Source organism: Ambystoma mexicanum, chromosome 2q, assembly GCF_040938575.1.
Source record: "Ambystoma mexicanum isolate Mex_15411 chromosome 2q, UKY_AmexF1_1, whole genome shotgun sequence".
In the NCBI taxonomy this organism is placed as follows: Eukaryota; Metazoa; Chordata; class Amphibia; order Caudata; family Ambystomatidae; genus Ambystoma; species Ambystoma mexicanum.
Window position 1 is genome coordinate 685,510,384 of NC_090924.1, and position 15,843 is coordinate 685,526,226.

At 47.6% G+C, this 15,843-nt stretch overlaps 1 protein-coding gene across 1 annotated transcript; it reads left to right on the forward strand.

Annotated features, from left to right (window-relative positions):
• Nucleotides 1-1,584: 1,584 nt before the first annotated feature.
• LOC138569689 (FK506-binding protein-like) lies at nt 1,585-5,814 on the forward strand. Its single transcript, XM_069647879.1, has one exon. The coding sequence runs from the start codon at nt 1,872-1,874 to the stop codon at nt 2,757-2,759; it is 888 nt and encodes a 295-aa protein (XP_069503980.1). The 5' UTR covers nt 1,585-1,871; the 3' UTR covers nt 2,760-5,814.
• The last annotated feature ends 10,029 nt before the right edge of the window (nt 5,815-15,843 follow it).

Sequence of the window (15,843 nt, forward strand, 5' to 3'; positions counted from 1 at the left end):
TTGTCTAATTGTGTTAGCCAAAGAAATAAAACATGTTAAATCTTTATATATATGCTGAGTGCACAATATAGATTGTCTTTGCTCCTACACATTTGAGAGCTTTTATGAGGATATAATAGTACGTGTTATTTAATAACACACAATGATGGCCCCCCCGTTGGGTAGAGAGCCATCACAGGGACTACACACTAGGTAGTAAGTAGATGCACCTAGCTAGGAGTGACCCTTCTTCCAGCAAGTGTATATGGAGACAGCACACAGTGAATTATCTCACTGTTAGAGTTTGTAACTGTTCCTGTTGGGACAACTTTCATGTTTGATTATCTGTAGAGCAGGTGTAAGGCAAAAGACGGGAAAAGAGGAAAGACCTGAGAAAAACCATAGAAGCGGTGATGAATGCAACAAAGCGCCTTAAAAGCGGTGAATTGTTCATTTAAAGGGGGGTGAAAAAACGTGCTTCTGGAGGTGATATGTTCTCGCCACTTGATGTTAGAAATAAGTGTAGCTGCTGCATTTTGGATGTTCTGCAGGTGGTTGATACAATAGTCTGGTAAATCGCATTGCAGTAGTTCAACCTGGATTGAATAGTGGCAGTAATCATGGAGCAGCAGGATCTGCCACTGCAGAAGCAGCAAGAAACCACTCGACTGGTTTGTGGTCAAGTGGCTTCTGTCTTATCGCTGTTTAAACTAAGATTGTTGTCACTCATCCAGGTAGTGAGGGAGTGTGTTTGCAGTTTCTGTCAATGCCATAGTGCCTGTCCACTATGCACTGGAATGGCTGTCCAGTTAGATTAGTAAATGGATGTTTTCAGTGTATGGGAACAAAGTAAATCCAAATGATTGAATAAGGTCTGCAAGGGGTTGGTGTATAAACTAAAGAGAATAAGAGTAAGGGAAGAGCATGAAGGACACCAGAGTGAATGAAGAGGAGGAAACTGAGGAGTGGGTGTGACTCGCACAAGGCTTTCCGAGTGCCTTGTTACAAATGGCATACTTGTCTAGGTGGCCCAGTTGAATGGTATGGTTTGTGGTCTCAAAGGCAGCAGAAAGATGTACCATACCGAGTACCCTATAAACCGAAAAAGGCCATCAACCTTAGCCACCAGGATGGGTTCAATATACCATCCAGGTGAAACCTGGCTTGGACAGGGCGCAGCCAGGCATAGTTCTCAACGAAGGTTCAAAGATAATGGGTAGTATGAAGTTTAGGTCTTTTTGCTGGTGTAAGAAGATGTGTAATGGGCTGATGCTTGCTGGCAACTGAAGGGCTAAGCTAGGTTTCTTCAGGAGGGAAGTTAAGTTTGGAATTTGTTGAAGAACTGCAGGATAGGCAACAGCATAGGGGTTAACAATTCCACAATTGCTCACATTGGATAGGTCATGGACGCTTTACCTTGAAATCCATGGTCTGCCTTTGCTCAGGAAAGTAATTCTGCCTTCCAAGAACTCATCACATCCTAGAGTCTCAACCAGAGATCTCTAATATGTGCATGTTTAAAATAACATATTTTGTTCAGCTGTTAACTACCCTGTTCTCATCATGGTTCTCCCTTTTTTTCTGACAGCTTTGATTGTTGTAGACTGGCCTGTCAGAGTGTGGGAGCACCTGGATCATCATATGGAGTGGTGACATTGCAGCAAGTTGGCTCACTTGGCATCGGGTCAGCGAAATGTAAGGCTGCCTCCAGGAGCCAGCAGAGAAAAGGATGTTTTAGAAATATCTTTTAAACGGGTTCAGAACCTTCTATTTTGCCCATTTCCTGCTTGCATTCTTTTATTAATCCTTTACCACATTGTCAGCCCATTTACCAGCCTGCATTTGAACCCAGACCCTATGTAGTCTTCATATTTACTCTACATTGTGCAAACATGGAAACTAAAGATGTGCTCTCTGCAAGGGCTAGGGAAGGGAACTGTTTGACTGCTGACACATGGGCCTGCCCGGACGGTAGTCTGCTGAAGACCATCTTGAAACATGGGTCCGGTGTTGATAAGCCAAAGGAGGGTTCCATGTGCCGCCTTCTGGCAGAAGTGGACATGGAGCAGGACATGGCAGCACAGCAGCCTTTGCACTTCCCACTGAACGAGTGGGCAGAGGTGGTGCTGGGTGACGGGGACACACCATGGGGCTCAGCGGTGGACAAGTGCCTGGAGACCATGCTTGAGGGGGAAAAATGCAGTGTTCGTGTGGCACCACACTGTTCCTCTTTGGGTACCCTGCCAGAGCTATTGTTCATCATGCAGTTAGCTGGCTTTAGCCCTGCTCCGGACTCTTGGGAAATGGATTTTAATGAGAAGTGGGCCTTGGCCTTGCATGACAAGAGCATGGGGACTACACATTTCCAGGCTGGCAACCTCTTTGGGGCCACACATCGCTATGGACGGGCCTTGCGGCTGCTGCTGTCTGTGGCCCACTGCGAACTGCCTGCAACCATCGAAGGAGATTATGGCTGTGCCAAGGCAGCACTGCATACCAACCTGGCAGCCTGCCAGCTCCGACTCCATCAGTTTGAGAATGCTGTCCAGAACTGCACAAAGGCTCTGGTCCAGGAGCCCAATAGTGTCAAGGCACTCTACCGTCGCGGCACTGCTTATGGGGCTCTGAATGAGTTTGAAATGGCTGGGGCAGACCTGCAGATGGTACTGCGGCTGGAGCCAGGGAACCGTGCTGCTCAGCGAGAGTTGAAGCACCAGGCGGACAGGGCACGAGAGCAGGAGGCGAAGATGGCTCATGCCATGCACAAGCTATTTCTGTGACGATGGATTTAATTGCAGTGTTTTAAAGCACGTGTGAAAGTTTGGGACACATACCTACGGCAAAATTATCTCCTGCGTTGGGTATCAATCCTAGGCAAGACTAGAATGCTGGCTTAATTACGATACTGGCAGAGGGGCAGTGTGTAATTTGGCTACACTCATTCTGCTCCTAAAATTGAACACACTTAAGAAGTGGCAGATGAATGACTGGAGGTTGCACTTTGTATGGTTTTGAATGCCACTCGGTTGGAATTGAGCCCTCTGCAGCTGGCACTGAGCAAATGGTGCTGCAAGTTCTGTTTTCTTGGTTGGAAATTTCAACTTTTGTCCTTGGATAATATTTTGTGTAGAATGTGCTGAATTGTAAATGACTAGTTTGTATATTGTTATAAGCCTTCCTCCTTATTTTGAACACTGATGATCCAACCGAGCTTGTCATCTTGATTTACAAATGTATTCATCTCTTTGTTAGCCTACAGGTAGGTAGGGTGGCCTGTTCATACACGGTTGGTGAATCTGAGTCCACCTTAGAAGCAAAACCGTTTTAGAAGGGCTTCTATTGTTTATTTATGCCTGTATATCGTTCTATCGTGTAGCTCCTTGTTTATGAAAAGTGGACAATCCATTGCAATAGGGCCACACGTTGCTTAATACCTCCCCGTCTACTTTAGCAGGGACTGCTAGCTTGGTTTGGGTTTGTGACACTTGAAGTGTTTTAAAGTTGGTTGGTGGCTGTCACTTAGAGTCCCAGAAGGCATGTTTGCTGGTGATACAAGGGCAGTGTGTCAGCCAATGGGGGCAATGAGTGGCTCCTCCAATGAGCTGGACAGCCACTTCATAGATCACGTGGTGAGCAGTGAAGACTAGATTGAGTGACCATAGAGTGGGAATGGGCCATAGGGTAGAGCAAGAATCTGCAGACGGGCACTTTGCAAGCAAAGGGATTAGATGGGACCCAAAGGTGGCCCTAGGAAAGGGCCTGTAGGTAATCTTGGACATTAGGGCCTTGGATGGCATAGAAAGGCAGAGAGCTCCTGCCTAAAATGGCATCCAGAGAAGTAGATGTGCCACTACGTAGGTGAACATGGGGATGGACTGGTCCCTTTGGCAAAGACGGAGGGGAAAACATGTCACTTTGCCCATCCTAGTGTTTACATGGCAGCTGGAAGGCGTTGGATCCAATGTTTCAGACCGTATTTCACGCAGTAGTTATAAAGGTGTGGTTTGAAGACTTTTTTTACACCTGACCGTTGGCTCTGTAATGAAAGGCACACTGGGGCCAGGGGGAATATGTTTTACTACTTTAAAGCACTGATGTCACAGTAAGATGTGTGTTTAATTTTATTTTTATATACACCCACACAATGAGAGTATATGTATAATGGACACATAATGCAATGGTGCATGCCATAATATGTTTTCCACGCTCTGTATGCATTAAATGGTTTTAATCCACATTATGGGGCATCTAGACCATCACCATCCAGATGTGTGTGTAAAGCATGTACAAGAGTTCTAGGTTTGGCACTTTCTGGATGTACGTTTTCGGTGCTGCTTTATGCTGCAGTGTTACCTAAAGATAGAATGTGCCAGCTTTGTCCTTGAATGAGTAGTCTGCAGTCCACTGCAGCATTTGAAAGCACCAGTAGTGTGCAACAATGTAATAAGAAGCACACCCTGTACTGTGTCATGGGGACCATGCTTTAATGAAAAGTCTTCTCCAAGGATGGATAGTCCATTTTGTGGCTTTAGTATAATTTCCGGTTGACCTGTTAGAAATGGTATCCATTTGGTTCAGTTGCTGCCACATTTTGTTTTCATTATCTGCTGAACTGATATTGAGAATGTTTCAGTTGTATTTTGGCGAAGGTTCCCTTGGTATATCTGTGTCAATTGCTTTCAGTTGGTGCTTGAATTAACCAGTAGCTGTATCTTTGTGGGTTTTTGTTCTGCTGGGCTTGGTGCAATCAAGCTCCCCAAAACCCACACACCACTGCTGGATCCAGTAGAAAACATTTGGAACTAGTTACAAATGTATACACCAGTGTTGAAGTATTTTATGGCCATTACAGCGATTGCTCGACAAGCTTTGTATTTGTACATGGTAACCTCTTCCCTGTATGAAGCCTGTTAAGAAATGTGACTTATATTAGCATTCCCTAGTTTTGGAACACTCGTCTGGTGCTATTATATGGCAGGATTTCAACACACTTCCCGGCCTTGTTGTTTGTGGTAATATTTCGGGGAAGCATTTGACAAAATCTTCCAGATGGCCTACTGGGTATTGTTCCAGTGTGTTAATGTTCCATTCTGTTGAGATAGGTTTTCAGCCTTGATGGATTAAATATTCTGAATATGGGTGAATCCCTGTCTCATCACAGGGGACACTTTTGTGCTTGGCCATCCGTGGCTGGCAATCGAATAGTCTGGTGCACACGTGTAATATTTTGCTAGTCAGATGTTGCCCAGCAGTAGCAGCATGTGGTTTCCTTTGCATGTGTTCCTTGGGTAAACGCATCCTTGTTTGACGGGATATTGGAAAGAAGGGGGTGCTGCTGACATTATTAGCTTCTACCTTCTAAGTGGACATACAGAAGATTTCTAGATCCATACATGGGTGTAATAAAGAAACGCACAACGCATGTAAATGGGCCAATAACGATTCAATACTTTGATATGTTTCACTTGTGGTGGGATTAGTCAGTTAAGGATCAAGTGGTTTGGGAGCCTCCAGATCTGATTTCCTCTGTAGAATTCATCTTGCCAGCAGGCGATAGTTGAAAAGAGACGGGTCAATTTCTGCATTAAAAGAAAGTGAACGTTGGACCTCTGCTCTATGACTGAGAAAGAGGAATGAAGAGCCAGTGATGGAGAGATGAGTCTGCGGCGCACAGGAAAATCAATGGGAAGCCTCTATCATGCCTCAGTTGATACTGCAAAGTTATTTTATCCACATGTTGGAGACTGTATCTGACTTGGTGCCATCCATTACAGTTTCTTTTTTCATAATTGATGTTTCGTTGAAAGGCTAAATAAAGTAATACACTTGTTTGAAGGTACTTGTCCATAAAGGTATGCATATTTGTATATTTAGAATAGCACTTTTCAAAATTGAGTCTGCCATAGCAGCTTCCATTTTTAATGGTGTTAAATGGTTCTATGATGTTTATTTTTTTAAACTGATTTTTTTGTTGGTGTTTTAAAACGAAGCTGTTGTACTAACGTATACATGGTTCCAGTAAAAGGTGTGCACCTTTTCTATTTTATCCACTTCCTGTATCATTCCCCTAATGATGTTTTTTCAGGGGTGGTCCTGGATGTTTCACATTGAGCAGTCGTCTTTAGGGAACTAGAAAAAAAAGTCCTCATAGCTAACATACCCGAGTAAGCAGGTACTCTAAACATAACTTAGAAATTAGGGGCTACCAAATGCTCCACCACGTCTTGGCTTTCTTCTTTATTTTTATTGGGCATTTGGTTAACAATTTAAACCTTTCACCAATTTTCACAAGTACAAAAACCAATTCCAAACAATACAATTAAGACCAAGAAAGAAAAAAAGAAGGAAAAGCAAAACCCTGTTGGGTGAAAGAATGTAAAAGAAAATCATACATTTCATTACAATTGCAATAAGAACTACCCCACTGAATATCAGCTCTTCTATTTTCATATCTTCAATAAAACCAGTATTAAAGCAATTCATTTCCTAAAATATCACACAACCACCATTAGTTATGTAGTCTGATTCAGACTTCCAAGAGTAAACCAATCTCATGTAAGAATGCAACAAGAACTAATATAACCAGGTTACTCACCGTAGTGACCTCCTCACTCCTAGTCCATGGTCCCCTTTCCTCCATACGTATGGGACATCTCTCCGTCCTGTGGGATGGGACCAGAGCACTTTGTAAAAAGCATCCAAAAATGTTTTTCAAAAATGTATCCTTCCTCTCTTTCTGCACGGGGCCTGGCACGTGGCCGTAACCCTGCCCACCTTGGCTCCGCATCGCCCATCAGTCCTTTTCTATCGCCAGGTCAGAGACCTATTAGCAATAACAGAAGAACCTTATTAGTGGGGAGGATGGGCGGGCGTATGGAGGAAAGGGGACTATGGACTAGGAGTAAGGTGGTCACTACGGTGAGTAACCTGGTTATACTCCGACGTCCCGTCCCCTTTCCTCCATACTTATGGGAGATTCCAAAGCACTCCTAACTGGAACTACGGGTGGATGGAAATACCCCTTACTGAAAAAGGTTCTTCAGCACAGCCTGACCAAACTGAGCATCAGCTCTCGAGCTCATGACAAGACAATAATGCTTACAAAAAGCGGATGGGGAGGCCCAAGTAGCTGCCCTAGCAATGGACTCCCAGGGGACATACTTCTGAAAAGCAACCGCAGCTGCCTTGGCCTGCACCAGGTGTGCATGAATACCCTTAGGAGGTTTCAGCCCTTGGACGGTGAAAGACTCTGTAATGCAGGCGGCGATCCACTCAGAAATGGTCGCCTAAAACGCCTGCTTACCCTCAGGGTTACAGAAAGTCACAAAAAGTTGAGAAGAACTCCTAAGCTCGGAAGTCCTGTCAAGGTAGAACTTAAGAGCCCTTCTGACATCAAGACAGTGCAGAACCCTTTCTGCCTCTGAGGTAGGGTTCGGAAAAAAGACCGGCAGGGAGATCGACTGATTCAGATGGAATTCAGTTACCACCTTCGGGAGAAAGGCAGGGTTTGTCTGTAGGACCACCATGTCCTTGTGAAAGACCAAGAAGGGATGCTCCACTGACAAGGCCTGGAGCTCACTCACCCGCCTTGCTGAGGTAACGGCGACCAGAAAGGACACTTTCCATGATAGGTACTTGAGGTCCACCGTGGCCATGGGTTCAAAAGGCTTATGGCACAGCACCATCAGGACTACATTTGGGTCCCACGGCGGGTGCGGACTACGAACTGGAGGGTAGAGGCGTGTCAAGCCTGCAAAATGCCTCTTGACGACTGAGTTACTCAGAGAGTAGGAACATTGGTCTGTAGAAAGATAAGCGGAGACAGCTGAAGGGTAAGTTCTGCAGGACAGAACGTGAACACCCGACTCTGCTAGGGAGGACACGAAGGACAGCACAGTGTCAATCGTAGCCACCCTTGGGTCCAACTGCTTTCCCAAACACCAGTGACAGAACCTGAGCCATTTACTCCTGTATTGGGATCTGGTCGAGGGTTTCCTGGCTGCCTGGATAATACGCGTGTTATCCGTAGACAAGTTAAGATGCTCTAAAGACCTGAACTCAGGCACCATGCCGCCAAGCTGAGCGATTGTGGCGAGGGGTGCCATATGTGCTGTTCCCCTTGATGAAGAAGATCGGGGGTCACTGGTAACCTGATCGGCGGATACACAGACAGGTGTTGAAGTTCTGAGAACCAAAACCTGGCCGGCCACCAGGGGGCTATGAGTAGAAGAGAGCAGTTCACTGAGTTCTTCAGCTTCCAAATTGCTCGATGGACTAGAGGCAGAGGCGGGAAGGCATAAGCTCTCATGTTGTGCCATGGAATCTCGAGGGCATCCCCCAGAGAGGAGGCTCCCAGCCCCCCTCTGGAAGCATACCGAGGAAGCTTCCTGTTCACCGCCGTAGCGAAGAGATCTACCTCCGGTGTGCCCAAATGCAAGATGATCCATGAGAGGACCTCCGCCTTCAACTCCCACTCGTATCTGACCACTGTCCGCCGGCTGAGGGCATCCACTCTGACATTCAGCTGGCCCGGGATGTGCACTGCAAGCAGCCAGACACCATGAAGCACGGCCCACTCCCAAATCTGGATGTACAGGTCCACGAGGGGGGTAGACTTTGTTCCCCCTTGCTTGTTGATGTAATACATCGACACCACATTGTCCGTGCGTATGTGGACCACCTTGTTGGCAATGACCGGTCTGAACGCCCTGAGCGCTAGAAAGATCGCCAGAAGCTCCAAATGATTTATGTGCAGGAGCTTGTCCTGAGGCAACCAGAGGTCCGAGACTTGTAAAAGATCTAACGTCGCACCCCACCCCAGGAGGGAGGAGTCCGTCGTGATCGTCACCATAGGAGCTGGGTCCAGAAACCCCGCACCCACCGACAGGTTGCAGAGAGATGACCACCATTCCAGGTCCTCGCTCACGGAATCCAGAATCATTATCCGCTTGGAATCAGGGTCCACAGCCTGACACCAGGAACTCCGAAGAGCCATCTGGGTCCGTCTCATCTTGAGACGAGCAAGAGGAAGAGCCAGCACACACGAGGCCATGAGGCCCAGAAGCCTCTGGAACCACCAGGCCGACATGCTCTCCGACTGCGCAAACATCTCACATGTGGCTAACAGATACGCCATTCTGTCCCCGGTCAGGTACACTCTGCAGTCGATCGTGTTCCAGCGAAAACCCAGGAAAACCAGGTCCTGCGAGACCGTCATGGAAGATTTCCGCCAGTTCACCTACAGCCCACGATGGAACAGGAGCTCAGGGAGAGACTGGAGATTGCCCGCTGCTGCCAGCGGACAAGGCTGCGTAAGAGCCAGTCGTCCAAATATAGATACACATGGATACCCTGGAGACGAAGATGGGCCGCAATCACCGACATCCTCTTTGTGAAGACACGCAGCACCGAGCTGAGGCCAAAAGGAAGCACTCGAAACTGGAAGTGCTCCTCTCCCAAAGAGAAGCGGAGATATCTCCTGTGTGGGTTCCAAATCAGGATATGCATGTACGCATCCTGAAGATCGCCACACTGAGCCAATCGCCCATCTGCAAGGAGGAGCGTATCTGGCTGGGCGTGATCATCTTGAATTTCTCTTGGGGTAGGAAAAGATTGAACTGGGAAAGGTCTAGGATGGTGTGCAGGCCAGCCTCGTAAACAGCCGGGAGTAGAAGCCCTCCCCTCGCTCCCCAAGGGGAACTTGTTCCACAGCTCTGAGGTCCAGAAGTTTCTGAACCTCAGCTTTGAGGGAGGGCGAGCCCGACAGCTGAAAAGGAGGGTTGAGGGATGGGGTAGGGGGTAGAGGTAAGCAGAAGCCCGCCTGAGCAACTGACAAGACCCATCTGTCTTCTGTGATGGTCTGCCATGCCTCCCAATGAGACGCAATGCTTCCTCCCACCAGGGTCTCGTGTGAGTGCGGAAAGCCCTCATTTAGTAGGTTTATCGGTGGTGTTGCCACCTGAACCTGAGGAGGAGGCTGAGGAGCGAGAGAAAAACCGCGTCCGTTGTTGCCTACGGCGGTTGTTCCCCGTAGGGGTATCCACTCTGTGAAATTGTCGATCGAGGAAGCCCCTAGAGCCAGAGGAAGGTCGACTATGCAACAACAGTCTCTGGGTTTTGAAAGGAGTCTTAACCAGGACCGACAAGGACTTAGCTGTCTGAGTGCTATCCTTCGTCTTGGTGAGCTCTACATCTGTTGTAGAATGAAAGAGCTCCTTCCCATCAAACGGAAGGTCCAACACCTTGTACTGCACTTCTTTTGAGAATTTAGTTGCATGCAACCACGCCTGCCGTGAGGTATCAATCTCCAGCATAAGGCCCCGAGCCGAGGTGTCTACTTGATGAGCCGCAGCCTTCAGGAGATCCTGGGCCAAGACCCTGGCATCGGATAGGCCCCCTTTAAAGTCTTCCAGCTTCTCGACCGGGATAAACTCCTCAAACTCCGACAGACCTTTCCACATCCGCATATTAGCTCCCGCTAGTACCAATTCGGCGTTGGCCTGCCTGAGCTGCAAGGCCGAGTTGGCAAGATTTTCCTCCCAAGGGAGTCAAGGAGCTTGTCCTCCTTTCCCAGAACCTGAGTAGCCGTCGTGGAAGAGGATGCTGCAGGCCTGGATTGCAAAGTGGCCGCGGCCACCACTGTGGAGGAGGGGGGCGGACAAGACGACAGGGCCACCTCTTCCGAAGAATGCAGCCTGTATCTCGCGTCAATCTTCTTATTGACAAAAGTCCAGAGTGTGGCGTTTCCCAGAACCAGTGAACCTCGGCCAGAACGTCCTTCTGCAAGAACAGGCCGGTACGCTCCGAAGGAGAAAGGGTGAAGGCCCCAGAAAGAACACCCACCTGCAGAGCGGGGCCTCTGGCACCGGAACATCTAAGAAGCACATCATGTCCAGTACCCGGTCATGAAAAGCTCTAATAGAGCGGGGCAGGTCCTCGTTGTCCTGATCGCCCTGCGCTTCATCCTACAGGTCAGGATCTTGGTGAACCGTGTCGGGCGCTGTCTTGTCCACAGGGGACAATGGGGGCAAAGGCGTAAGAGTCTGGGGAGGCACTGCAGGCAAGGGATGTGCTGGCGGAACCACCGGAGGAACAGGTGGAGCCGGAGGCGCGGGTGGACATATCTCCCTGAAAAGCCCTTCGAAATAGTCCCTCATGGGGCCGGTACGCATTAATGTTTGAAAAGTACTGAAAAAGGCCTCCTCCGGAGACTGCTTCGGAACCTGAGGAGGCCTCACATGAGGTGGACAAATCCAGGGATGTAACAGGGAAGGGTGCCACACAGGCCCCTCCACCGACGTATCCACATAAATCAAAGGTGCCGACCCCACAGGCAACGAAACATTGTGCAGAAGAGGCATCCGGGCGTTCCAGTCATAAACTGGCCGATAAAGATGCGCACAAGGGACTCTATGTTCACCCAAGGAACCCAGCCCTACACCTGAGGCCGATGGCGTAGTTGTAGGGGTAGAACCCCAAATTGCGGTCGTGGCCGGAACGGGCGCCATTTTGCATTCGTCTAAGGGGAACTGCGGCACGTGAGGAAGTGAGTCAGGGGTACCCGTCGATGGATCAGGGGTCTTATGTTAAGGCTAAAGTTAAGGCGCCTGGAATGTTTCTGCGACATTCCAACTGCCAAATCCGCCTTCCCAGGAAGGACCTCCGCCTTGCCGGTAAAAGAAGAGCTTTCCTTCTTTGCCCCCTCAACAGATCTGGTGTCGCCGCAAGAGCGGGCACGGTGAGAAACAGCCTTCACCGGTAAGGCCTTGCCAGGACTCTGAGAAATGTTCGTAACTTTAGCCTCTGAAAGAGGGACCTCGGACCCACGTCCGGTGACAGCCTTATCCGCGCGGGCCTCGAACATCCGTTCAGTAACAGCAAGCCCCACCAAGGCCTCGGGGCGCACCCCGGTCTTATTTTTGAGGGTAGCCGACAGAGTCCTCAGAGCGAGCTCCGGTAACCAACGATTCAGTAGAACTGGGTCTACAAACACCCCCCACAGGAGGGGCCTCGGAGCGTGCTCCAGTATCCACAGGCCCCTTACGGAGACCCTTGGAGAAAAATCCGGTACAATTATTAGGCCCAACTGGCACCTCAGGGTGAACCCCGGTGACAGAGCGATCAACGCCCCTCCCAGCCCGAGAGGAACCTGGAAAGGTATCCCCCGGCCAGGTTGCTCTGAAAAGTAAAGAACTTGCGGGCGTTTTTTCTTCTCGTCGATGAACGCCTGAAAATGTGAAGGAGCAGTTTGTCGGAACACCTCCTCCCACCGCTCCAACCGACGTTGAAGTGCCCGGACCGAAAGGGAGTCGCAGTAAAAACAGGAGACCCAACAGTGATCCGGACCCAAGCACTCTAAGCAAAGAGGATGGGGATCCGCCCTCGCGAAACGACGGTGACACGATTGAACAGTCTGGAAAGTCTAGTTTGAACGACATGGACAGACTAGTACACGATCGTTAGCGAGAGCCAGAGAAGAAAAAAGGGAAGAAAATCTTCCGAGGATGCAAGTGCGTCCATTACCGAATGAGCGGAGAAAAGGACTGATGGGCGAAGCGCGGGGCGGAGCCAAGGTGGGCTGAGTTACGGCCGCGTGCGGGGCCCCGCGCAGAAAGAGAGGAAGGACACATTTTTTTGGATGCTTTTTACAAAGTGCTCCGGTCCCGTCCCACAGGACGGAGAGATGTCCCATAAGTATGGAGGAAGGGGGACGGGACGTAGGAGTATTAATGTTAAACTTTCTCCATGTATTAATGCAATCATTATTAATACCATTGATTGCTACGCACATCTCAAACTGCGGTTATTAATGAATTTAGCCAAAACATTGTTCACAGCTCGGTCAGTGCAAAACAGGACCAGGTGTTTCAAAACTGTCTTTCTCATTAACCAATTTACACAACCTGCACAAAGAATCAGGATTTTTGACTCTACTACATACGGCAGTCTGTGATTGGGTACTTTTTGTGAATTTGTGTTTGTGTATTTTGTTTATCAAGAATTGAATAAAATATTTGTATGAAAAAAGTGCATGGTTAAATACAGTGGTATTAAATAAAACACTGTAGAATAATATCAGTACACATCAGCAATGTGGATCTAAGGGAGGGGTAACCAGTTTACTTTTCTGTTTTATACCTCTTGTGTAATCTTCCCACAACTAAACTGGTTCTCGATAACGAAAAAATAGGAAAGTACCCAATCACAGACTGCTGTATAAGGAAAACCTGATGGTTGGTGAGTTCAACTGGGAAAACCAATTGAATACCAAAGATTGAAATAATACAATCATGGAAAATGTTAACAGTTTTGTTCTCTGAAGAATATTCCAAAAATGAATAAGTCTTCCTTCTGTCCTGGCCTCCAAGACCATCGTTCACAGTATCACCCCTTGGAGAAATTACCTTGAATCCTTGACCTAAAAGAGGAAAAAATTGGTGAGAACTGAATCGCATGGACAATTAATGTTGGAATACCTGAAGGCAGGGGGTGATTCCAGAAGGCCTCCAAGTGCGTAATATACCGAGGGTTTTCACAGGTAACCCAAAAATGTAAGGGGAGTTCAGTGGGGTCCGGAACAAATCAAGAGATTGGGTCATTCTGATTATTGAGACCGCTGAGGAAGAATCTAAGCGACAGAAGGAAGAAATAGATACCCTAGAAAATAAGATCAAACAGGAAGATTTAATACAGGAGATTAAGGGCAAATTGGTGAAAAATGAAATGGTGGAATTCAAACAATTCACTCAGATAAAAAAAATTGGAAATTAATAAAAGATATTGAAATCTACAAAAAAGAAAAACATACCCCTATCTATTAGGAACCTATTGCGAGGAACAAAATAAATGTACTCAGAATACTAATAGAGGACGCAACACAGGGTGTCAGAAGAGGAAGATTGTTACTTTCCCAAATACCTCCAACAGCACAACCAGCAGTGATTCAGATTGTAACAATGCAGGGACATCAAGCGCGGTTGGAGGGTCTACCGACCAGCAGCCCCAATTTTTTTGAGGGAGAGGGAAATAAGGCTGCAACAGGGCCCACCAAGAATGTGCATCCAGCAGTGTAACAATGGACAACAGCAAGGCTGGTGATACCAATCTTTTTTAAAAAAAAAACTTTATTTATAATTGCACCCAGGTAAAGCACATACACAATTATTCAGAGTATTTATCATTACATCATATACAATTACATTTCATATGAGTCTGGGTCTTCAGCTTCGGCTTTTTCTGGTAGGTACTGTTTATATCTAGCCCATATGTTTCTGGGTCCGGAAGTGGGTAGTACCGAGTCTATATATAGTTCCTCTGTATCATTTGTCCATAACATATCCCTGTCCCAATCTGCCTTGGTTGGCGGTATAGTGTTTTTCCACTTCAATAATATTGCCCTCTTGGCTATCAATAAACTCAGGTTGAAAGGTTTTCGCCATGTTGGGTCCATCTTTCCCACCGCCCCTAGAAGACACAGCTGGCATTCAATGGGCTGATCAGCCATTTCGTCTAGGGCTGTGCAAATCTCTGCCCAGTAGTCTTTCAATTTTGTGCATGCCCACAGCATATAGAAGATGTCTGCATCTTCGGTTTGGCACCTTGGGCAGGTCCCTGCAGCCGTGGGATAAATGCATTTTAGTCTAGCAGGGGTATAGTGTGTCCTGTGTACTATTTTATAGTGTATTCGTTTGTATCTGCTGTTACATGATATGTGTTTGGTCGGTGTGCAGATCTGTGTCTGTTGGTGGTCCTCTATTTGGTGTCCCAAGTCCTGTTCCCATTTATTTCTGGTGTTATGGTTCCCTGCTGGGCGTGTTTGAACAATAGTTTTATATAGTGTGGAAGCCGTGACTTTCCCTGTTCCCCCTGTAAATATATATCCCAGCCCGATGTTTATCTTCGATTCTTCTGGAAAGGTGGCCCACAGATTTTTAATAGCCGCTTTTATACGCATGTAGTGTAACTTGTGTTTGGCCGTATTCCCTACTGTATCTTTACGATCTTCCCATGTCACAAAGCGTTTGTCGGGGAATAGCTGTCCCCATTGGACGATACCTCTAGTACTCCAATGTGTAGCTACCTCCCCGTCCAAGGTGAATGGCATATGGGGGTCACCCCAAATCGGCATGCTCAGATGGTATAATTTGTCTGTGTCATATATATCAGCAATTCTGGCCCAAGCCGTGATCGTTACCTGTGTATGGTCAATGGAGTTGTGGTGCTTGGGTCGTGATCCTTTTGTGAAGTAATTTAGCGGGTTCTGGTGCGTGCCGTTTTTTTAGGTGAATTTACCGGGTTGAGGAAGATCGTTGCCCACTGGGCGGCGTAATGTGCCTGTGCCGCTAAGTAATAGAGTTCTAGATCTGGTGCCATTAGGCCGCCTTGTGGGTATGTATCCGTTAGTGTCCTCCAGTTTAGTCTAGGGTGTCCCCGTAACCCCCACACAAACGTGATGCAGGTGCTTTTCATTTTTGTGAACAGTGCGCGCCCTGGCCAGACCGGCACTGTATTGAATAGGTAGAATAGTTTCGGGAGTATTATCGTTTTGATAAGAGCAATTCTTCCCAACATTGAGATTGGCAGGGCTCTCCAACGCATCATCTTCGCGCATAGGGTGTTGGCCAATGTGTTGTATTTAAGGCTCGGGACAATTGGGCGGTTCTAGCCACGTATGCTCCCAGGCACAGAATGTGTATCTGGCTCCAAATGAGGCCATGAAGGTTTTGGGGTGCTACTGTAGTTTTTGTGAGTGGGAAAATTTCAGATTTATTGGCGTTGAGCTTCAGGCCAGAGAAATGGCCAAATCTCTTGACTTCTGCCAGGACCCTGCCCAATGTTCGATCTGGATTTTTTAGATACAGAAGA

Excerpts from the sequence above, each read along its gene's own strand:
- LOC138569689 (XM_069647879.1), top strand. The coding sequence starts at position 1,872 with ATGGAAACTAAAGATGTGCTCTCTGCAAGGGCTAGGGAAGGGAACTGT.